Genomic DNA, 24,341 nt, shown 5'->3' on the forward strand with positions numbered 1-24,341 from the left:
AAGGAAATAAAATTGTCAACTCAGACGATTAAAGGGTATCGGAGTATGTTGGTTCTTCAGTATTTAGACATAGAGGTCTAGATATTACAAATAATCTAGATCTGAGAGACCTCATAAGGTCCTTTGCAACAAGGAAGGAGCCTCAATACAGAGCGCCTTCCTGGAATCTCGATGTGGTCCTGAAATTTTAGGAACTAGTAAGTTCGAACCGATGGATCAAGCTTCGTTGAGAGATATCTCAAAAAAAGACATCTTTTTGGTGGCCTTGGCCACAGCTAAAAGGGTGAGTGAGCTGCAAGCAATTTGCAAACATATTGGTTGGAAACATGACAAAGCGGTTGGTTTGCTCATTTCAAGGAGGGGTTCTGGCCAAGAACGAGAATCCAGCTCATCCATGGCCAAGGTCGTTTTGAAATTATGGTCTTTCAGATCTAGTAGGACAGGAACAAGAGAGAGTTCTTTGTCCAGTAAGGGCATTGCGCTATTATTTGGAGAAAACCAGTAAGATTAGAGGAACTTCAGAATCACTGTGGCTCTGTGAAGGATCCTAGCAGAGCAATGACAAAAAAATGCCATTGCCTTTTTCCTTAGGGAACTAATAAAGAATCTCATATGTTATGCCAAGAAGAAAATTTCGGCATCCTTAAGGTTAAGGCGCACGAAGTGAGAGCAGTAGCTACTTCGTTGGCTTTAAAAGAATAGGGCCGCTCAAAGATACATTGAAACGACGTTTTGAGGACAATTCGTGTTGCAAGTCAATTACCTTAGAAACGTCAAAACAACGTTTGACAATTGTCAAACGTTGGGTCCATATGTATCCTCAGGAGCAGTATTGGGCAAAGGATTTTCCACCCCATAAATTACTAACATGCTAGGTATTTTAATGAAGTGGTGTTGTTTTTACGGTTGTCTGAGAGGGTTATTTCCTCTTCAGTCTGTGAAGTGTAGTGTGTTAGGTTAGTTTTGTGTGTGGTTCAGGTGGTCTAACTTATCCTAGCATGAATGCCCGTGGTAAGAGAGGGCTAGGGTTTCCTGTCAACAAATTGGTCCCGTCCAGTTGTCAGACCCTTGTATTTAGCTTCATCAACTAATAGGTCACGTCCTAGTTGGAAGCTACTAAGGTTAGCAGGCTAAGAGGCAGGAATGCTGAAGTCAGCTACCTTAGCAGGTAAGGAATCTAAGAGTATTTTAAATTTTAAATTTTTAAAACTTACAATGTTGCTGTCTTTGACCCACCTCCAAATGTGTCAATCAGCTATATATATACCTGCCAGGTAAGTGTCATACATGAAAATGATGATGTTATTATGATATAACAAAGTTTCATGGTATACTTATCCTGGCAGGATATATATAATTAAATTTTCCCACCCACCTCCCCTCAGGAGACAGGGTTCAGAGAAAAATCTGACGAAAATGGGAATGATTCCGAGCACCAGCGCCACGGGAGCGGGGTGGCGATCACCTGAACTACCAGTGATCTAGCGGTTGCCGCGAGTTTTGAAAATTCTGCCAGTGCGAACAGAGAATATAGCTATATATATACCTGCCAGGTAAGTATACATGAAACTTTGTTATATCATAATAACATCATAACAAGGTATTATACTAGTGGAGATGGTGGGGCACGCACTCACATACTTGACTGTTGGCATCACTTTGTTTTCTTTGGTCACACTGTTTTTAACATTTGCTGTCTGCTTGGCTGTGATCATGTTGTTGAAACAATTATCCCTTTGGATTGTTTGTTGATGACTGTAGCTTATATTTTATTTTTTATAATTTGTACAAGTTATTGTCTGGACTCTCATCATGTATGTAAGCTAGAACAAGGTAAATGTTCTTGGCTTGACAGATGGTGTGGAAAGGTTATGTCACCCATACATGTTGACTTTCAGTCTTCTTGACTGTTTTTTCACTGATTGTCAGTCTTACTCAGTAAAAGAGGTATGGGGCCATGAGGCAGAATCCAGTGGAGAGACTTTCAGTATCTTTTAGGGGTAACACATTACCATGATATTTCCCTTTCATGACTCCTGCTGTTTTCGCTTGGATAGTCTTGTCTTGCCTCTCCCTGCTTAGTCCAAGGATGGAACTTAAGGACTATATGGGGACCATGGATACTCTGGTTGGGACTGTGGATTGTAGCCTGTCACTTGCATCAACCCTTTTTTGATGCTGTCTCAACTGTTTCTGCACCAACTACACTGAAGCATACTGGTGAGGTTAAGGATATACTGAAGGTGTCATAGCCTTCAGTCAGGTTATTAGACATTCAATCCACCATTACTTTCGTGGAGCACTTGGCTAGGCCAAGAGCTTAATGCATGCATTTGTCTTGGTTACCTCCTCTGTTGGGCAAGTAATTTCTCTGCCTAAGACCACCTTTCATTTTGTTGCAGGTGCTCTTACTACACTAATGCTGCTTTAGAAGCTCCTGCTACAACTCCTGTCCCTTCAAGGACTTATGTCATTGCTTTTTTTTTTATGTGACTGTGGTGTTGAAATGAAATATCTGAAGGCTATAGATAGTATGTGTAACATAGCAAAGAGGATCTTGTTATCTCTCAGCATCAGAGATAAACAATGTTTAAGTATTGTGAAAGCTGATAGATTGTAGTTGTGAGTTAATGCAAAGTTAGTTCAATATTCAGAATCATTAAGTAATCTGCATTGTTTCCTATCGTGGAGTTTGATCATAGTATGAGACTGACAGATACTTGTCTTAGTATTGCTTGGTTTTCAGATTTATGTCCCACTAACTAGGCTAACTTACACCATTTACTAATCTTTTCCTGATCAATGTTAGAGTAAAATAAGAGGATTACAGTGTGAGAAATGAAAATGCCACAGATTCCTTGCATTTACAATTTTTTTATTCTTTTTAACTGGTTTCCAGCTGGCACCAGAAGATTTATCCTACTGTTAAGACCGAAGGATTATGGAAAATACAAATTCATTAAAAAGTTGTCATTTTTTATGTTACACTTACTAAATAGCTGATATTTTTTTAGGTATATGTGAACAGTAAGAAATTTGAGATATTTTTTATTTCTGTGTTAGGCACTTAACACATATTCATTCAATCATTGTAGTCCCACAGATTGGTTTAGGAATTTGGGTGCCACAGTGTGAGTAAAATTTAATTAAATATACAGCAGAGTGTAGATGAATCCTTATTTTTGGAGGGTTGTCCCTTTCCATGGATATCTTTTTGTTTCTAAATGGGATTCTGAAGTTGCTTCACAGCCTTGTTTAACAAAATCTAACTCATGTAAACTAATAGATTTGCAACTGAGAATCATAAAATTATGAAAATTATGTGAAGTTTTGATATTAAATGGTGATGCATTTCCTATTATAAAATTTTTTCATTGACATGTTTTTATTTTTTTTTTCATGAATGTAGACTAGGAGGGACCAATGTGGAAAATTGTAGTCAACATTATATGATGGATTTTCTTGTCGACAATACAGTTCTCTGTTTTGCAGGACTGGAATACCTTTTATTCAACTTTATCTGACTTGGAATTGTGTGTCCATAACACAACAGAAATATCAAAGTCTTCAAGAGTTTCCCACAAAACTCCTCCCCCACAGACAGTGAACGCCACTGAAGAAGCAAACATTACTCTCAGTATTTATGCAGATGTGCAAGTGAGATTTCATGGGCAACATATAGAAAATCAAGTCCTCCATGGTTTTATAGATGCACGATACTTAGGTTTTAAAGGTAACAAAATTAGTTTGATATATGTACGTATATGCATACTGTATATGAAGTGGTTACCACTTTAGTATATGACTTAAGAATGCCTATAAGCAATTTGATTAATTTTTCATATGTTCCTCAAACCTGCTACAGTACCTTCACAGTATTAATTTTTAGGTTTTTTGCTACATCTCATTTAACTAAATGAAATTTCTCATAATGTTTGAGTATTTGAGTATAATTTTGGGGTTTATGTCTTTTAGAGGGTTATTAGACTGAAATAGACTATGATTTAATTTAGGGATATTTAAAATATGAATGAATTTACAATCAAAATCTACAATCAAACAAGTACGTATTAGATATACGTTTATAAATATGTAGTATATGGGTTTGCTGTGAAAATTTTCAATAGAATAGCTAATTTTTTAGCATGCTGTTTGTGTCACATTATTAGGTTGGTTAGAAGGTTGTTATAATTTATGAAGTAAAATTCTCTGAAAATGAGTGATCTTATAAAGCATTATACAATGAATGAGTTTAATGTTGTTGCATTGTATAAAGGTTTTGAATAACTTCCTGAGCAAGTCTTATAAATTTTCAGGAGACCCCAGTTCTTTGGAAATGACCATTGAATTAACCAAGAGTATAGCTAAGAACTGGACAGCTTGCATAACTCTGTCAGGACCAGCTCACCTCCTTCCAGATTCTCCTCATAAACCTCCATCATGTACAGCTTCACAGGTAAATTATATCTGTTTATATGAGAATGGCAGAATTTTATAGTTAACCCCTTCTTTACAGACAGTTTGTTTTGGGGTACACGGAATACGACCATTCAAGACTATTGCATACCACATGAAGTTGATACGCGCGTACCACCAACCTTTCTCTTTTCAGTTCTAGACTTTATAATTCTGTAATTTTGGTTTGGAGGGTTTAGAACAAACAAACGGTAATGGAGCGCTCAGGAAGGTGGTATGCAACGCTCACTCGTGGTATCGAGTGTGGCGACTCGAGTGGAAGGGAATTTAGGGTATGTCATTTCACCTTGTGCCTCTGGGCAGTAATCATGGATTGCATTGTACACTCTGACACTGTTGTTTATTACAGTGATGAAGTAAAAAAATGTAACCAAGAAACCATGTACCAGTTGGAGAACAAGTTTTTAGTTCTTAAATTAAATAGCATTAAAGGAAAACAATTGGTTCCAGATTTAGTGGCTGAAGACTGAAATTTTTTAATGATAGTACTACCTTCTCTCAAATTAGTTTTAATGATTATTTTCATACAATCAACTTACCTGTCAGATATATACATAGCTAAGACTCCGTCGTCCCCGACAGAAATTCAAATTTCGCGGCACACGCTGCAGGTAGGTCAGGTGATCTACCGTCCTGCCCTGGGTGGCAGGATTAGGAACCATTCCCGTTTTCTATCATATTTTCTCTGTCGCTTGGAATGTAAACAACGTTTGCAGTTCTTCCTGACTTAATTTTTGGATTTCATCGCCATCGATCTTCTGGGCTATCTTCTGCAGGGAAGTACTGGATCTTTGGTTCGGCATACGCATATTAATTTGTTTTAATAACTTTGGCTTCGAAAATTTCGAAGAATTGTTTACGTGTAACTACCGAACTTTTCGGTAGACACTCATTTAGTTTGCAAGAAAGGGAAATATTAATTTTGTTCATGCAACTTACCTGACAGATATATATATAGCTGTATTCTCCGAAGTCCGACAGAATTTCAAAACTCGCGGCACACGCAGTGGGCGGCCAGGTGGTAGTACCCATTCCCGCCGCTGGGAGGCGGATATCAGGAACCATTCCCATTTTCTATTCATATTTTTTCTGTCGCCGGTCGGTAAACAACTGTTTACAGACCTCCGCCTAAGGATTTTTGGATTGACTCGTTCTAAGTATCTGGATTGACTTTTGGTTATTGATTCTGGATTGTTGGATTGGCATACGCGATAGTGGACTGTTTTTTTATTTTGGATTGGCTTTTCTGTGAACGTGATGTCTGGATCAAGTTCAGTGAGTTTCAGAGTGTGTGTGAAGAGTGATTGCAAGGTGAGGCTACCTAAATCATCGGTAGATCCCCACACAGTATGTATGGGGTGTAGGGGGCATGTTTGTTTGTTGGATGATCGATGCAATGAATGCAAAAGTTTGACCGATGATGGATGGAAGGTGTATGAGTCCTATCGGCGTAAATTGGAACGCGATAGGATCAGGAGGGCTTCCTCCAAGAGCGGTTCTTCGAAAGGTAAGGGAAGTAACATTTCACCTATATTAACACCAGTAGAATTTGCTTCACCTAATCCTGTGTTGTTGCCTGAGGGCCCTGATTCTGTGTCTGGAGAAGGTAATGCCCTTTCTCTGATTCTAGAGTCGTTACGCACTCTAGAGTCCAAAGTGTTGGCCTTAGAAAACGGCTCAAGTAAAGTGTGTGATCGTGCCCCTAGTGTTGTGGAGGGGGCGTCAGATCGGCCCCATAATGCCTCTAGGCCTAGACCTCTATCGGACTCCCAGGACTCAGGGAGTGGGTATGTCGAAAGCCGCAAGAGGGTTACGGGGGCTCCCCACCGATCTGGCGTCCCTTCGGCAGGACCCTGTTGTTAGTTCCCAGGCTGCCAAGGAGCGTGCACAGGCTCGCATCCTTAAGGACTGTTTTTCGTCCTCCGAGGCGCCCTCCCCGCGCAAGGGGTGGAGCGCTCGGAGAGACTCGCGTCCGTTGAAAAGGACTTTTCCGAGGGAGGACGCTTCACGTCCTCTCTCTCCGTTATCGTTGCGGTCTTCTCCTGCGTCGTATGACGCGTTTCCTCCACAGAAGAGAGGTAGGACGTCGTCTGAGGACGACGCTGAGAAGCGCTTCTCTCGCGCTTCGGAGAGGCAGGTTGCTGTACCTGTGAGAAGGAAGGAGGCGTCCCCTCGCCCGTCTTCTCGCAGGTTCAGCCCTTCACCTCCTCTAGTTTCTTCACCAACGAAGAATATTCTTGTGTCTCTTCAAGACCAATTGTCAGCTTTAATGCTCAGAAGACTTGCCCAAGCAGCAGTCGAGCCTAAGCGTAGGAAGGACGCCAGACTGCCTGTCAAGAGGACGAGGCAGTCCCCTTCTCCCGTCTCCTCGTTCGTCCTCTGTCTCCGCTTGCTTCTCCTTCGGAGCTTCCTCGTTCTCGTTCTACTGGTAGGAAGTCTCGTGGACAGGACGCTTTTCTTCCCTCTCGACGTCCTGATCAGCCCGCGCGTCAGGACGCCTTTGAGGACTCTCGGCAGGACGCCTTGGAGGGACGCTCGGCTTTTGGCAGGACGCTTTTGAGGACGCTCGTTGGGACGTTTTGCTAGACGCTTTGCCTTTTGAGAAGGCTTTCGAGAGCGCCCAGAAGGACGCTTTGAAAGCGAAAGCTAGACGCTTTAGCGGGAAGCGTAAGGACGCTCCTCTAGAGCGAGTTAGAGTAGCCTCTCTTGACGCTCAGCGCGGTCAAGACGCTCTTCGTTCTTCGAGCTCTAAGGATCGACAGAAGGTCGGTCGCTTTGAAGAAGCTGCTACACTTAATCCTCGAAAGCCTTTGTTGAAGGCTAGACCCGTTGGGCGCACGCCCTCTCCAGAGGTGCAATCTCCTTTGCCTCTTAGGGAGGAAGGAGAGCTTAGTAGTCCGGCGGACTCAGTTGAGGAGGAACAGCCTTCGGTTTCGTCTGTGTCAGATTACAAAGTGCTGGTTCGACTGTTACGCTCTTCTTTTGGAGAGAAGTTCCAGCCTGCAGCTCCCAAGTCTCCACCCTCTCAGTTTTCGTCATCTAAGTCTTGCAAGGTTCCGGAGTTTGTGGAAATGAAAACTTTGTCCACCAAGAGGGCGTTTAAGAAGTTGCAAGATTGGATGGAACGTCGGAAGGATCAGGGCAAGTCGACTTTCGCCCTTCCTCCTTCAAGACTCAGTGGGAAAGGCGGCATCTGGTATGAGACCAAAGGAGAAGTAGGAGTTAAGATCCCGTCGTCTTCCCAAGGGGACTTTGCTAGTCTGGTCGATGCTCAGAAGAGGTCCCTTTTATCGACTGCTAAGATTTCGTGGACGCCAACGGAGATTGATCATCACATGAAAGGACTGTTAAGGACTCTTGAGGTCTTTAACTTTCTAGACTGGTGCTTGGGAGTCCTGGATCTTCAATCTAGGAGTCCTGACTCGTTAAGTCTGGGGGAGCTGTCCAATGTGTTATCCTGCATGGAACAAGGCCCGTCAGGGATAGTTCGGAAGAGTTAGTGTCTCATTTCGGCACTGCTTTTCTCAAGAAGAGAGCGCTTTTCTGCAACTTTACGGCTAGGTCTGTTTCTACAACGCAGAAAGCGGAGCTTCTCTTTGCGCCTCTTTCGAGCCATCTCTTCCCCTAGGCTATGGTAAAGGACCTGGCAGTGAGCCTACAGGAGAAGGCTACCCAGGACCTCTTGGCCCAGTCTTCAAGACGTCCCGCAGTCCCTACTACGTCGTCTTTTGGACGACCACCTAGGAAGGTTAAACCCTTTCGTGGCCCTCCTCCCTCGAGAGCTGCTCCTCGAGGGAGAGGGCTTTCAAGAGGAAGAGCTTCCTTCAAGCCTAAATCATCTAAGTGAAATCAGTCCTTCAGATGCCGTCGGAGCCAGGCTAAAGTTCTTTGCGGGGGCGTGGAGAGAGAGAGATACAGATGCGTGGTCCTTCAAGATAGTGGAACAGGGGTACAAGATCCCCTTTTTGGACCCTCCTCCTCTATCCACAACTCCCAGAGATCTTTCCCCGTCATATCAAGGGGAGAAACGTCAGATTCTTTTCGATCTTTAGATCAAATGGGCAAGAAAAGAGCGGTGGAACAGGTCTTAGACCTGGGGTCACCAGGATATTACAACAGGCTTTTCCTGGTACCAAAGCAGTCGTCGGGGTGGCGTCCAGTCTTGGACGTAAGCAGGCTGAATCTTTTCATAGAAAAGAAAAAATTCAAGATGGAAACGCCTCAGTCGGTTCTAGGAGCCTTGAGACCGGGCGACTGGATGGTGTCCTTGGACCTACAGGACGCATACTTTCACGTTCCTATCCACCCTCTTTCAAGAAAGTTTCTGAGGTTTGTGTTAAAGGACAAAGTTTGGCAATTCCGAGCCCTTTGTTTCGGATTTAAGCACGGGCTCCGATGGTATTTACCATGCTCCATGAAGAAGCGTAGCGAGATGGTTACATTTCTTGCAGGGATAAGAGGTGTCCCCTGTATCTCGACGATTGGCTTTTCAGAGCATCGTCAGAAGAGAGGTGTCTGAAGGACCTTCACTTCACGTTAGCCTTGGCGAGGTCCCTGGGACTTCTGGTCAACCTCGAAAAGTCGCATCTGACCCCAACACAGTCCATCGTGTATCTGGGGATTCAGATGGATTCAGTGGCTTTTCGAGTGTTTCCGTCCCAGGAACGACAGCTGCAAGGCTTAGAGAGAGTTTCGGCCTTCCTGGGGAAGGAAGCTTGCTCGGCGAGGGAGTGGATGAGTCTGCTGGGGACCATTTCCTCGCTGGAAAAGTTTGTTTCCCTGGGAAGACTACACCTCAGGCCTCTCCAGTTTTTTCTTGGCAGAAGAAGAATGGAGAGTCAAAGAGGATCTGGATGCGACCTTTATGATCACCAAATCGGTGAAAAACCATCTAAGATGGTGGTTAGATCCTCGGAAGTTTCGAGAGGGGTTGTCCCTAAAGCTTCTGAGCCCCGACTAGTGTTGTTTTCCGACGCTCTCGGTGTCGGCGGATGGGGAGCAACATCTAGGAGGGGAAGAAGTGTCAGGCGCCTGGAGGGGGGAACAGGTGTCCTGGCACATCAATGTGAAGGAACTAGCGGCGGTTTTTCTGGCGCTACAGTTCTTCCAGCAAAAGGTTGCAGAAAAAGTTGTCCAAGTCAACTCGGACAACACCACGGCCCTTGCGTACCTAAAGAATCAGGGAGGTACACACTCCCGTCCTCTATTTTACTTAGCGAGGGAGATTCTGCTGTGGGCAGATGCGAGGCGAATCAGGATCCTGACGAGATTTATCGCAGGAGTCCAGAACGTCAGAGCAGACCTTCTCAGCCGACAGGATCAGATCCTGCTGACAGAATGGACGCTGCACCAGGACATCTGTCGAGAACTATGGAGACTGTGGGGACGTCCTTTAGTCGACCTATTTGCGACGTCGAGGACGAAGAGGTTGCCTCTTTATTGCTCCCCTGTGTTGGATCCGGGAGCAGTCGCTATAGACGCTCTGCTCTGGAACTGGACGAACCTGGACCTGTATGCCTTCCCGCCATTCAAGATCATGGGGGAAGTCGTAAGGAAGTTCGCGGCATCGGAGGGGACGAGGTTGACCCTGATCGCCCCGATGTGGCCCGCGAAGGAATTGGTTCACGGAAGGTAATGTCCTTCCTCATAGACTTTCCGAGGACGTTGCCCTGGAGGAAAGATCTACTCAGACAGCCCCACTTCGCAAGATATCACCGAAACCTCTCCGCTCTGGGTCTGACTGCGTTCAGACTATCGAAAAGTTGGCCAGAGCGAGAGGTTTTTCTAAAGCAGCTGCGAAAGCGATCGCCAACGCAAGGAGGACTTCCTCGAGAGCTGTTTACCAGTCGAAGTGGGCTTCCTTCAGGGCATGGTGTAGAAAGGAGGGAATTTCCTCTTCCACTACCTCTGTGAGCCAGATAGCCGATTTCCTGCTATTTTTAAGGAATGTGCAGAAGCTGGCAGTCCCGACCATCAAGGGATATAAGAGTATGCTGTCAGCAGTCTTCCGACACAGAGGGCCTAGACCTTACTGACAACAGAGATCTTCACGATCTCTTGAGATCGTTTGAGACTACCAAGATACCTCAGGCGAGGCCTCCTTCTTGGAACTTAGATTTAGTCCTTAGACTGTTGATGTCGAGTCCTTTCGAGCCTCTCCATGCAGCGTTCCTCTTAGGAACTTGACGAAGAAGGCTCTTTTCCTAACTGCTCTGGCGACGGCGAAGAGAGTTAGCGAAATTCAAGCCATTAGTAAGCAGGTGGGCTTCAAAGGTGACAATGCTGTCTGCTCTTTGAGTTCCACTTTCTTAGCAAAAAATGAAACCCGTCTAACCCTTGGCCAAGGAGCTTTGAAATTAAGGGTATGACAAGCCTTGTGGGCAAGAACCTGAGAGAGCCCTGTGCCCTGTCAGGGCTCTACAGTTTTATGTCACAAGACAAGGAGGTACGAGGTCCCTCAGATAATCTGTGGTGTTCGGTTAAACGACCAGATATACCATTATCCAAGAATGCTTTGGCGTTCTTTCTGAGGGACGTGATTAAAGAGGCTCATTCGTCTTACCAGAAGACCGATTTGAGCCTCTTGCGAGTGAAAGCTCACGAGGTCAGAGCTGTCGCAACCTCGCTTGCCTTCCAAAGGAACATGTCGATCAAGGACATCCTTGACGCCACCTTTTGGAGGAGCAACTCAGTATTCGCCTCACACTACTTGAGAGATGTGAGAACGATATCGAGGATTTGTTGTTCTATTTGGGGCCATACTTTCTGCAGACACAGTCTTGGGGGGCCTGAAGGTAGCTCTCTCCCTATCCCTTAGTTAGGTTTAGGTTAGTTTTTAGTTGTTGTGTTTTTTGGTTGTGGTGAGTCTTTGGTGAAGACCTCCCATCTCTTAGTTTAGTGTTCAGGGGGTCTTGGATAGTTGGTCAGGTGGTGGTCAGTTGCTTCGTTGCCCTCATATGTATGGCTCGATGTTCTTGTCACGTTGAGGTCACGTCCCCGTTGACAGAGCATCCAGAGCGCACCAGCACTACAGGTCTCCACCTGGCTGGCAACTCTGATTAAGCACAAGCAGGCGTAAGTGACAGTAATCACAGAGTCTACTTTGCTAACAGGTGAGGAACCAAGGTGTACATCATCTACTTGATTTAAGTTTCCTACAAATCCTATTCTGTCTCTTCCCACCATCCGAAGGTGGGATTCAGCTATATATATATCTGTCAGGTAAGTTGCATGAACAAAATGTTATTGTTATAATACAATTAAGTTTGTTCATACTTACCTGGCAGATATATATAATTAAGTGCCCACCCACCTCCCCTCAGGAGACAGTGGCACTGAGAAAATATGAATAGAAAATGGGAATGGTTCCTGATATCCGCCTCCCAGCGGCGGGAATGGGTACTACCACCTGGCCGCCCACTGCGTGTGCCGCGAGTTTTGAAATTCTGTCGGACTTCGGAGAATACAGCTATATATATATCTGCCAGGTAAGTATGAACAAACTTAATTGTATTATAACAATAACATATTTATTCATTAATACGTGTAATAAGTGTTAGAACTTTATTGAGGAAATATAAGACTCTAACTTCCTACTTTAGGAAGTCAGGAAAGCATATAACTTTTTACGCTTCCTTTAGAAGCTTTAATAGCTTCTCGTGCTAACGAGCAGTTAGAGTATTAACAGTAATAGTAGTTTTTGCATCCTCATCTCCTTCTTACTCTACAGAATCTACAAATTAATAAATTTGAAGATAATTGGATGTAGCTCAAAATGCGAGCTCTTATAAGGTAAGAAGTGAATTTAGTGTTCCCAGTGCAGTGGAGGGTGCGTTCTGATCGGCTCTGTTTCGCTCCCAGTTCTAGACCGCTTCCAAGCTCCCTGGCCCAGAGGAGAAGGAAAGTCGAAAGCCTTACGGAGGTTATGGAGAATCCCCACTGATCAGGCGTCCCCTCGGCAGGATCTGTAGAACGTCCCAGACTGCCAAGTTCGCCATTGGAAAGGCGTCCTATAATAGTGGAGGGTGCGTCCGATCGGCTCTGTCTCGCTCTCAGGCCTAGACCTCTTCCAAGCTCACAAGCCCAGAGGAGAAGGAATGTTGAAAGCCGCACGGAGGTTTCAGAGAATCCCCACCGGTCGAGCGTCCCCTCGGCAGGTTCTGTAGTAGCGTCCCAGACTGCCAAGGATAGCCATTGAAAAGGCATCCTTAAAAAAGAGCGTCTCGTCTTCCGTTTCTTCATCTTACATCCGAAAAGACGAAGAATGTACATGTTTGGAGTTCGGACGATCTGGTGCGTTCTCTGAAAACTAAGAGAACACTGAGCGAGAGGCTGAGAGCCAGCCAGCAAGCTAGCGCGAGCCACGTTCCAACAGCCAGCAGCGAGCCACGTTCCAACAGACTAGCGCGAGCCGCGTTCCAGCAACTGAGCGCGAGCCGCGTTCCAGAAAATTTTTCTTGGCGCAAGGCGCCTTCAAAGAGAAAACAGACGGCTAGACTGAGGAGCCTTATAGTAGAGTGGCAATCAGAAGGATGCTTCCATTGAACGTTTACTGGCAAGAGGCTCCTAAAAGAAGACTAGTAGGCGCTCGGAACTATCAGGGCGCACGGGACCTTCCACGCAAGCGGAACGTTCCAGGAGCGAGTCTCCTTTCTAGCGTGCGGAACATTCCAGGCGCGCGGAACTATCCAGACGCTAGGCGCAAGGATCCAGGCGCCAAGCGCCAGAATATTCCAAAATCTTCATTTGAGAGAGAGGTCAGTCGCGAGGCTCCTCTTTGAGTTTTTTAACTTGAGCAACTTTCCCCTGGCAAAGGTGCAAGATGTCGCACAGGCGACCGTTGCTTTTGTCAGAAGGATTCTGATACTAAGAGAAGCCCCTTTTCATTATTCAGAAGACTCCTGTGTTAGGCAGTTCCTCTCAATGCGGACTCTCTCCTTCATCCATGCTCTTCCCTCGTTATGAGGAGGCAAGAGCTTTGGGAGTTTTTCTTAATAAGAATCTCATCGACGTTTGGGTATTATGGCGGATAGGAAATATCTACTTCCTTCCGTAAACCCTAGAGATGAACAGGAATTCTGTCTCTTCCTCGATTTATGAGGAAATCACAAAGATTTAAAGAGTTCCTGGATTAACTTCCTTCCTTAAGGAGATATATATACTCTTTCTATCGTTCTATTAACAAAAAGAACAAAGATAGTAGAAGGTAGTAGAGTATCTGCTGTATGAGAATACGATACGGTCAAATCATAAACATATACCGTAGTTACTTCTTTGCTGTGCAACTCAATTACCAGTATCCTTCTAGGACTTTCCTAGGAAGGACTACACTTAAAGGGATTGTTAAGACAACACCTACTTAGCTTCTAGATTTATCGAAGTCTTGTTTCGCTTAAATATGCTTTAATAAGAACTTCCTGAAGTTCGATAATAATTTGATAAGATTCCTTTATTAAATGGAGTAGCTGGCAACTCTGGAAGAGTAAGGCCAGACGGCTAACGGAGACTGCTTTCGCTGAGAGTGAGACCAACGCAGTACCATGTAGGTGTCGGTCATGAGCGGTCAGTTACATCTCTTCCTCCTGCGGGATGGAGTAACTATCCGTTTCTCTCCCCTACAATCGCGGTCTTAGCCTCGGATTGAGGGGATAGTTAAGCTAACATAAATAAAATATTGTATGCATTTTGCTAAGAAGCTTTCAATAAGAGAGATATTACAACCTTTCAATGCTGTTTACCATAGGTAACATTATTAAAGGATTCTATCGCAGCAGAACATTATATTATATAATGCTCTCAGGCTTACGAAAGCATGGCTTATTAGAGTACCTGCTCAGAAGAAGATGGATGAGTCGGATGGGAAACATTCTCTTTGTGGCAGAACTTGTTTCCCTGAATGGACTATACTACGTATATAAAGTTTTTTCCTACTAAGAACGGAATTAACATGTGAAAGGATGTCGGGTACCATAAAGGCTCAGATGTTCTGGCACATAACCTAAAAAGAATTAGAAGGAAGCACCAGCCTGGCACAAAGCGCCAGCCTGGCGCAAAGCGCTAGAAGCGCCAACCTGGCGCAATGCGCCAGAAGCGCCAGCCTGGCGCAGTGAGCCAAGAGCACCATCCAAGATTTTCTCGTTTTAGCGAGTTATTAACCTAAGAGTCCAGTAGCCTCTCGGACAGCAGGCTCGTAACGGCAAGATTCGTTCCTGATTTCGTTACCCATTTAATCACTTAGGCCAATTCCACGACTCTCTCATATCGCAAAGAACATCGAGAATCTCTTTTTTCGCTCCTGTTCGCGTTAACAAAGAGAACCTTCTCGATTGACGATAATAACTGTTAACGTATGTCTAACATTTATTGGAAAGAGTCTTCTTCATAGATCTCTTAGCAAGGTAGAAGACGAACAGGCTTCCTATAGACTGCTTCCTTTTCCTCGAACCAAGAGAGGTAGCAATATACGCCATCTTTATTTTATAGAAAGGGGAATAAACTTTAGTCTTTTTCCCCTAAATATAAATTCTTTACAGAATTTAAGATAAAGGGCATCAAAGAAAGAGAGGATAAGACTTTATGCCTCATTTTGGCCTTAGAGAGGTTGGATTCACAGAGGTCACGTTCTTCTCACAACATGTTTTGGAAGTTTTTTCCAAGAGAGTCTGGATATTCTATCAGCATCTATTATAAATGGACCTTAACAACCTCTCCACTCTGAGTCTGTCTGCGTGCAGACTGACCAGAAGTGGACATGAATGAGAGGATTTTTCAAGGTAAATGACAATAGTCATGGCCAAGACATAGAATTGCTGCAGATCGTGCTAGAGGGAATGAGGAAGCTGTCCTCTTCCGATACCTCTGTGAACCACATAGCGGTTTTTTCTTCCCTTTCAGAGGGAAGAATCACCTTTGTATATGTCTGCTATCAAAGAATGCAGTAAAAGGCTATACTCTGTCTCTACAAAGGGAATTGGAGATAGCAGAGGATTAAGATCTTCGGGATCTTATATGATACCTCAATATGACAAGAGTAGGATATCATGTACTCCTAATGGGATCTTTTTTGTGGCCACAGATTCCATGTTCCGACAAGATGGAACTGCTCCTCATCAAACTTCTTTGAGAAATTTTTATGAGGGGAATTCTTTGTTTCTCTTGGTCCTAAACGAGTGAATTTTTTTTTTTTTTTTTTTTTGAGCATTGGAATCTCGCATCAGATTCTATGGAGACTAGGCAATGGGTTCTTGCCAGCATAGTATGTCTGGCAAAAGAACTAAAATCCCCTATTCCTGATTCAATGTTTTCAGATAGAGGTTTCGTTGTCCAGGCAGGGTACTTACGTTTTCATCTACAGTAGAATTGTTCAAACGTTTGCCTACAGAGTCTTTGGAATGCAATGACGGCTCGAAATGCTTCCCAGAAGGTGTTAAGAGGGATACAATAAAGAGCTAGAATTCAGGAGTCCTCCCAATTTCAGCTCGGAGTCTCCTTCGACTTCCAGGCTTCTTCCCTTCCTTCGGACAAGGATAGGGAAGATTCTGCAACGAGAAACCCCTTCAACAGGTAAGAAGAGATCTTGTGAGCAAGGGAAGTACTCAAGAAGGATCCTCCTCGGAGGAAGACTCTTATCTCTCTTTCTGTTAGATATCCTATCGTATACTGGAGGTAGCTGACTACAATCACCTCCCCTTGCTGGAGAGGCCAGAGCTCAAAGTGGAAGAATTTCTTCCACCCTTCTCCAGTCTTGTGATTTACTATTGTGGATGTTCAGGACTTTCGGACAATGTAGCGCCAACCAGGAGCCATATGCCAAAACAGGCGTAAAAAACGCCAGAGGCAGACAGCCCCAAGAACACTATCATTGTCTGATGAGGAGAAAGACCGGGCCTACAACCTGGTACAGATGCACTAGATGCGAACATATCGGACAGATAAGAGTGTCCGATGTGGACATTGCCAGACATCCTCGAGACTCTACCAAGCTCGAAGCTCCGGCAAGTGGGGAGGAGCCAACCAGGCACGAGGCGCCAGGCATGCGCTAGGCGCGAGGCACCAGCCAGACGCGAGGCGCCAGACAGGCGCGAATCTCCAGCTAAGGCGTGAGGCGTCAACCAGCTGCGAGGCGCCAGTCAAGCGAAAGGTACCAGACAAGCGCTAGGCTCAACCAAGAGCGAAGCACCAGCCAGGCGCGAGGTTCCTGCCAGGCTTCAGGCTTCAGACGGGAGAGATACATTTCAAGAAAGCCCTGGTCTTCTTTGAAACATGGAGATCTCCTAAGCACTTCATAAGTGACTTGATTCCTTCAAACAGCTGAGAATTAAAAGCGCAGGAAGTGCGCACTTTTGCAAATTCTTGTTCTTTACATAACAATATGTCATATAAGACATATTAGCTGTGTTGTACGGCAGAGGCAACTCTGTGTTGACTTCTCATTACACAAAGGATGTCAAGTTAACCTACGAGAGATCCTTCTCTTTTGGTTATTTTAGTCGTTTCTGCGGATACGTTACTGGGATAAGGAGCCGACACTGATCCTTAACTTTGAGTTAAAGTTATTTAACTTAGTGAAATTATTGGGGTTTTTGAAAAGAGTGTGGTTATAACTCTTTTCAATTTGAGCGCGAACCCTCGTGTTAGGATCAGGTGATCGGGATCGGTGTTGCGCTCCTTAGTTATGCCAATAGGCATAGGTGTATTGTCATATAAGTGGATTAGCACCCATTGACAAGTACCTTTTAGGCTCTGCCGAGTAAGTGGATAAGACCCCATCGGCAGACCCACAAGAACTCTTGGCCACAGATCACATATCTCGCTAAAGTTTCTTGAGGTGATGCAGACTCCTTGGCAACAGCCATATGAAGTCTACCACCTATCAGATAGGAACCAAGGTTTATTTATACCTACAACATATGTTGTTTACCTGTCTATTCCATGTTAGCTGTCTCTTACCCTCCACCAAAGGGTGTCAATCAGCTATGTATATATCTGACAGGTAAGTTGATTGTATGAAAATGATATTGTTATGATACAATAAAGTTTCATACATACTTACCTGGCAGATATATACAATTAATGGCCCACCCAGCCTCCCCGCAGGAGACAGGTGGAAGAGAGAAAATATAATAGAAAACGGGAATGGTTCCTAATCCTGCCACCCAGGGCAGGACGGTAGATCACCTGACCTACCTGCAGCGTGTGCCACGAAATTTGAATTTCTGTCGGGGACGACGGAGTCTTAGCTATGTATATATCTGCCAGGTAAGTATGTATGAAACTTTATTGTATCATAACAATATCATTTTAACAAAAATCTAAGTACTACCTTCTCTCAAATTTGTTTTAATTAATACTTTAACAAATATCAAAGTCTGTTTGCCTCCAGGACCCTTTGACTCTTGACCCTTATATGGCACGGTGTAGAGAGTAGAGAGTATTTAACTGAAAACGTTGTATATGTTCTGTAAAGTAGGGAATGTTATTATTATTAATAGGTGTTAGTTTTTCCAGACCTCTGAGTCTCAAACCTCTTGACATTTGTGGCAGCTGCCTGTACTAGATGGCTTCTCCTCTGCTTCTTGTGTACTGTACTGTAATTATCTGGAAATATGTACATGTATAAATATAAAACACAGTTGATAATTGTTTTAATACAGTGTAGCTGTTATGTACAGACAGGAAATTGAAGTTGTGTGACTGACATATTACGTACTAATATTGAATCTCATTTTCCCCACAGAATTCTCAGACACTAGATGTTGTGATAGCTCAGCCATGGATAGTTAGTGAATGGTGCACAGGAGGAGATTCTGGTAGTCTCACCGTGGCTCCACAACACGAATTGAATGTTTATTTACCAGAGGTAGGACTTTTCAGCTTGATATTGCTTTTATATGTTCAAAATATATCTTTTAATTTAATTTTGTATCAGAAAAATTAAGTTTTAGTTTTTTGTTATAATACTGATTTAGTGGAAATTTTTAGATTTTTGTGATGAGACTTCTGTACATTGCTATCACAAGCTGTTTCCATTTAGACAATAGTGAGAAAAATATGTTATTTATAAAGGCATGTGTGCAATTGAGTTCTGTGTAATTAACAAAAGTGGTGTGAAATTACTAAATTTTACCAGTATGTACAGTGGTACCTCAGTTGACGAATGGTCCTGTTCATGAACAAATCGGGTGTTTCAAGCTGTGAACACACAAACAACCCCCCATGCTCCAATTTTTTTAGTGGAGGATGGAGTGACATCATAAGTAGTATAGCAATCGATGAAAGAGAGAGCATTAGCTTAATTTTTTTAGAGATGAAAGCGATGTAAATTAATAAAGAAACAGTAACAATAATGCAGGGGATGCTGGTAAGAGAGTGGTGTACTCACTAAGAGCACCCGATTAAAAAAAAAAAGTTTGGCTCTCGATCCAGAGGTCCAAACCCTCAAATCAATATTTCCATTTTGCACCGATATAGCCGTATGTAAGATAGTATACCATGGTCCAATATCTCATTACACAACTGTATTTGTATGTAATAAAGGTTATTTTAATTTAGGTCTATATATTTTGTCCCAGAAAAACATAAAAAAAAATTTAAAAATCAGTTTCTTTGAGATTTGAATGAATCGTTTGTATTTACATTATTCTAAACGGAAAAAATTGATTCAGGTCACAAACTTTTCGGGTCACAAACTGCTTCCTTGAATGACATGTTTTGTTGGTCAGTTACACTTGATTTACCTGATCAGTAAATATCAGTACCATCAATACTCATGTTACCTTTTTCATTATTATCATGACTCAAACTCAAAACAGATGTACAGGCACCTTTTTAAGAGAATGCCATAATTTTGGGTCTAAAATTGAAACAATCTTTCTGTCTGTAGCACCCGTAGGGGTCAAGTGCGTAAGGACTGTTCACTGTCTCAGTGGGGTAATAGAAAATGCTTGAAATTTTTATTCAGTGTTTTATGTCTTTTCAGTTTATGTTCAGTCTCTGATTCTTCTCAGTTTGTACCTCATCTACCTCCTTGAGGTCTGCTTTGTATATTAAAATAGATGCCTCTCTCTCTCTCTCTCTCTCTCTCTCTCTCTCTCTCTCTCTCTCTCTCTCTCTCTGTATAAACAGATGGAACAGAGTCACCACTGGTTATGGATTTTATTTGCATTTTGTATATACTTTTACTTTTAGAAAAATTAATATGTATATATATAAGAGAACCACTTTGTAACCATGTGCTTTTGAGTTACCTGACAGAATTATATGCTCTTGAAAATACTAAAGGAGCTTGTTACATTTTTCTATGTAACTCATTCAGCATCCCTGCAGATATCCTTTCTGTGATTGATACACCTTCTGATGATCAATTTTCTCCACAGTTTGCATGTGAAATTAGCTATAAAACTATTGGCATGTATTTCATGAAATTGTTTTAGGAATTTTAGACTTCACCCACTTCATTTTTGTGAAAATAAATTTTATTAAAAGTCTTCATGCTTTTCAGGGAGATGTGACACTCATCCAGGTACACATACTTTATATGACATGCCTCCTCTGCGTTATGATGATGGGGCTCTTGTTTTACTACTTATTTGGCAGAAGATGTATGATCAGGCCTAAAACAACCCAGATACCAGATAAAGTAAGTTTTGTTGTAGTAGTTTACATAAAAGGATGTTATATAAACTTATAGCCTAAAATTAGTATTTCTTTAATGTTTTATATTTTTCAACAAAGACCATTACTCTTCTTCATGTGCTTTAATGTCTCCCAAGATGCTTGCAATTATGAACCTGCAATCGTTTCTATCTCTTACCATCTACATCAGTTCTCTCTCTTACCCATCCTTTCTCATTTTTCCTTACATTTATTTTTTCCTCTGTCCTACTCTTGCCCCCTCCTCGAGTCCTCCTGCTGGACAGGAAACTCTCCAGAACCTCTCATCTTACCACATGCCCTAAGATTGAACTTGCTTTCACTTAAAGCTTTTAGCATTTTCCTCTCTCTGTCCATTCTACATTTTCTCTTTTGTTACTCTCTCTTTATTCAAGACAATTGTGTGACTCTACTTCAGGTCACTTTTCTTTTCCATCATAGCTTTAGCCATCCATGTTTTGGATTCGTACAACAAACAACAGAAGTAACTAAACTTCACATTGGGTTTTCGTGTGTGTGTTGAAACTTCCAGACACTTCTACAGAAGAAGAAACCTTCCAATTATACCAGGCTGAGTATGCATTCAGTTCATCAGGTCCATTAGTGGCTGCCTTAAGTTCATATGCTTGTTTCATAAAATATACTGCAATGACAAATTTTCTGCACTCGTCTTTACCAGCTGTTTATACTCGCAACACTACATAGGCTAATGCTGCAGACAGTGTGTATTTTCTAGTATCAGATTTAATACTACTAAATGTGCTTGGAGATTTATTATGGCTGCAACTAAAATGTGGAATAATTTGCCTCGTGCAGTTGTTTAAACAAGCAGCAAATTCATTCTTGCTATTTGCTGATATCTCCTGAATTCAAGTGTATGTGCTCTGCTTTCCCTTCCTAATTATTTATTTATTATCAGTATGCATATGTATCACATAATTTCTCTCTCTTTATCAGCTGATTTCCCTTTAGAACCATCAATGGTTTATAGTCTGACTTTTCTTGTCTGTTTTTCACCTGAAAATTTGAAGAAAGAAAGAAAGAAGAATATTCATGTACGTAATGAGGAGTGTGAAATAAGTAAGTTAAACTGGAGAGTGGGTTGCTGGGCACATTTCCAAAATGGCAGACACACTAATAGTGACTGGATTTGCTACTCGGTACATCTGGTAGAGCCTGTATTGAAGGACTACCAGGTGGAATTGGAAGATTTCTTCTGTGGAGTATCTGAAAGTGCACAAATGCATGTAAGGTGAAAGTAAATTACTGCGTGGGATTCAGATGAAACATTATGATTATTATTATTGTAACATGAAAATTACAATAATATATTTCTATACTAAAATAGACTTAGAGTACATGCTGTTAAATTTGTTTAATTTTTTGTCCGTTTGTCCGTTTTAATTTGAAGTTGGTTGGTAACTGATGTGGTACTATTTTTATTTTCAGATACCTCTCCATCCATAGCAGGATAGATACTTCTGAAGGGCTGAATGTTAGGAAAAGGTTTCTAACAACAATTATTGGAAATTAAGGTACTTGTTGTAATAGTATTTGTTCCGACACGGCATACAAACCTTCGGTCCTTTTACAATAGGAAGGTACTAGCGGCAGCTGGATAGGTCGTAAGCTTTCGAACAAGGGGTTCGTAGTTAACTGCTTGTCCGACAGGCGCGCGCGATCGCGACTGGGTGGATAAACAAATCACTTTTGCTTTCGGCCTCGCAGTGGATGGACGTGTGTGTTCGACGCTCTCTGCCCGCTTCTCGTCGTTTTGCTTTCCTGAGTATTTGTTTGTAATTGTGTATGAAAGAGTTATTGTAAGTAACAATTATTCTCTCTTTTCATATTAATTGCTGCATTCAAATTATTGATTTATGAATGGAATCTCCTCGCCCTCGCTACCCCCCACGGGAGACTTTGGCCCCTGGGGTATCGAAGGGCGTAAATGCGGGAAGTTCCGATCGTTCCCGGAGATTTGACCCTCATATTTGTGTGCTCTTGTGTCGGGGGCGCGAATGCACCCGAAGCCGAGCCCTGTGATGTGTGTAATGATTGGTCGGAGGCGCAGTGGACTTTGTATGAGGCAGGAAGAAGCGCAAGGCCTGCAAAGGAGTTCGTCGGAAAGCTCTCCCGCGACTCCTTTGGTGACGGACACTTCGTCTTCTTTCCTGCCGCCGCTCACTTCCACGTCTCGCGCCTTCCCCTTCGGGGGGGGGCGGGGGGGTGTCTAGGTCCTTCTCCTCTCCTGACGTGTCGAGTGTGGAGGAGGGCGCTAGATACCCTGACGTAGAGTTTGTACTCTGGGTCCTCTATCCGTTCGTCTTCGCGCGAGCGGGTAGAGGATCCTTCTAATCACCCGACTTTTGCCTCCTCAGGTGCGTTGCCGCGAAGGATGACCTCGGACAGGTGTGGCATCGTTGGGGCTGCAGGCGTGCCGAGTGTCCAGGGCTGCTCTATCATCTCGCTGGCTCCGTGGCGGTCACACCATGCAACTGTCACGACACCACCACGACCCTATTACAAACCCCCGGCTATGCTTCACCTCCTCACCTGGTGTAACACCCAGCACGCGGTCTCTGTAAACACCCACTACATCGGTGCAGGGGCCAGTCGCCGTAACTCGGGGGAGTGTGATGCCGCCACTGGGTTTGCCGTCGCTGCCGCGCACCGGACTTCATGTGCCCGAAGAGCTCGCTGGCCCCCTGGACCTCCCACCGGTAACCTAGGACGTCTGTGCCGCTGGTTCGCCCATCTGGACCGCCCACACAGTCTGCCGTACCTGCCGTGACCACCGCTGCTGTCCCTGTACCTGCTCCTGCTGTCTCGTCTGCCGTTCCTGTGATGTTCGCACCTGCTGATGTTGCCCTCCTGTTCCTGGCGCCGCTGCTCCCGATAGCTGGTCTGTTCGGACAGGTACGGTCCGGCCCTGTTGCTTCGGCAACAGCAGCCCCGGGCTCCGTCCTGGATGACAGATCTGACGTCGGTCCTGAGGAGGTTGACGAAGAGAAGAAGAAGAGGAGGAAGGTGTCGTCGTCGTCTTCATCGTCTTTCTTCGTCGTCGTGTCGTCGTCTGCCGCCTCTTCCCCTTCTTCTTCTAAGGCTCCCCCACGCCGAAGAAGAAGAAGGTCGCCTCCCCCCCCCCCCCCCTCCCCTAAGAAGTCTCCTTCGGGAACTTCTAAGGCCCCGTCTCGCTCTGGTGAGACGGGGGTTTTGGGGTTCTTCCGCTGGTCGCCCTGCTCCTTCGGAGCAGGACCCGTCTCTTCTCCCGCAAGGAAGAAGACTACGGGGACCAGAGGGGTGCCGCTAACACCGCACTTCTCACCTGCTGTCAGTGGTTCGGCCACAGCAGCAGGTCCGGCTCGGCCGCTCGTTCGCGAGAAGTACCGAGTGTACGGTCGCCTACCAGCGACCTGCAGCCAGAAGGCCAGACCTCTGAGTCCGCTCAGCGTCAGGTTCACGGCACGGAGCGGAAGACTGGTGACAGCCGCTCACGCGACTCTCACCAGGCCAGCTCTCGCTCTCGCGGCGAGCAGCTGGCTACCCGGGCGGCGGACGTGACGGTCCATGACCGGCCACGGGCTGAGGCTGGGAAGAGGTCCCCGTTCGCCGGCACCAGCCACGGCTGGTACCAGCGAACTGACAGCACCGTGAGGATACACGCCGATCTCTCACCGTGACAGTGGAGCTCGCCGCCGGTCGCCTGACCGTCGCTCTCACAGAGCGATCGGGTACGGCGACCAGCACCAGCTCCTCTGACACACGAGACCGGGGCCGCTGTTCTGGTCCAGCCGTTCTCCACAGCGAGACGGCTCGACTAGGTCTGCAGCTCGATCGCCACCGCGGGTGGCGATCGCCTGCAGTCCTCCAAGCCCGCTGGTGCTACCAGCGAGCGAGGAGAGAGCGTCAGGTCTTCCTCTCCCATACCTTCAACCTCCTCGGTTACATACCGGGAGGGGCGAGGTATTGAGGGAGTGATCAGTGAGGGGTGCGCCCCTCAGGATCCACCACCGCGTCGTACGCACCAGGCTCGGTCCTCGGACCAGCCAGGTCGTACGCACAGGTGGTTGGAGGAGACCGAGAGGGGGCTGTCGCTGCTCCTCCTCCTTGATGAGGGAGGAGGGTCTCGGAGGTGCTCCTGTTTGAGGGACTGGACGGTCCGACTCCGCAGGATGCAGTCACTCCTGAGATCCAGAGGAACTTTGCCGAGGTTA

The 24,341-nt window shown here is 44.7% G+C and overlaps 1 protein-coding gene across 3 annotated transcripts in view; it reads left to right on the forward strand.

The window, feature by feature from the left end:
- Positions 1-24,341, forward strand: part of LOC135196131 (transmembrane protein 248-like) — a 72,223-nt gene that overhangs the window by 39,414 nt on the left and 8,468 nt on the right. For all 3 annotated transcript variants that reach the window (XM_064222654.1, XM_064222653.1, XM_064222652.1), the window contains exons 3-7: positions 3,493-3,733; positions 4,317-4,456; positions 18,212-18,334; positions 19,976-20,113; positions 21,577-21,662. In XM_064222654.1, coding sequence (XP_064078724.1) covers positions 3,493-3,733; positions 4,317-4,456; positions 18,212-18,334; positions 19,976-20,113; positions 21,577-21,594 — 660 coding nt within the window. In that variant the 3' untranslated portion in view covers positions 21,595-21,662. The remainder of the gene's footprint in view (positions 1-3,492; positions 3,734-4,316; positions 4,457-18,211; positions 18,335-19,975; positions 20,114-21,576; positions 21,663-24,341) is intronic.

The sequence above is a fragment of the Macrobrachium nipponense genome, chromosome 17, assembly GCF_015104395.2.
Source record: "Macrobrachium nipponense isolate FS-2020 chromosome 17, ASM1510439v2, whole genome shotgun sequence".
Taxonomy (NCBI): Eukaryota; Metazoa; Arthropoda; class Malacostraca; order Decapoda; family Palaemonidae; genus Macrobrachium; species Macrobrachium nipponense.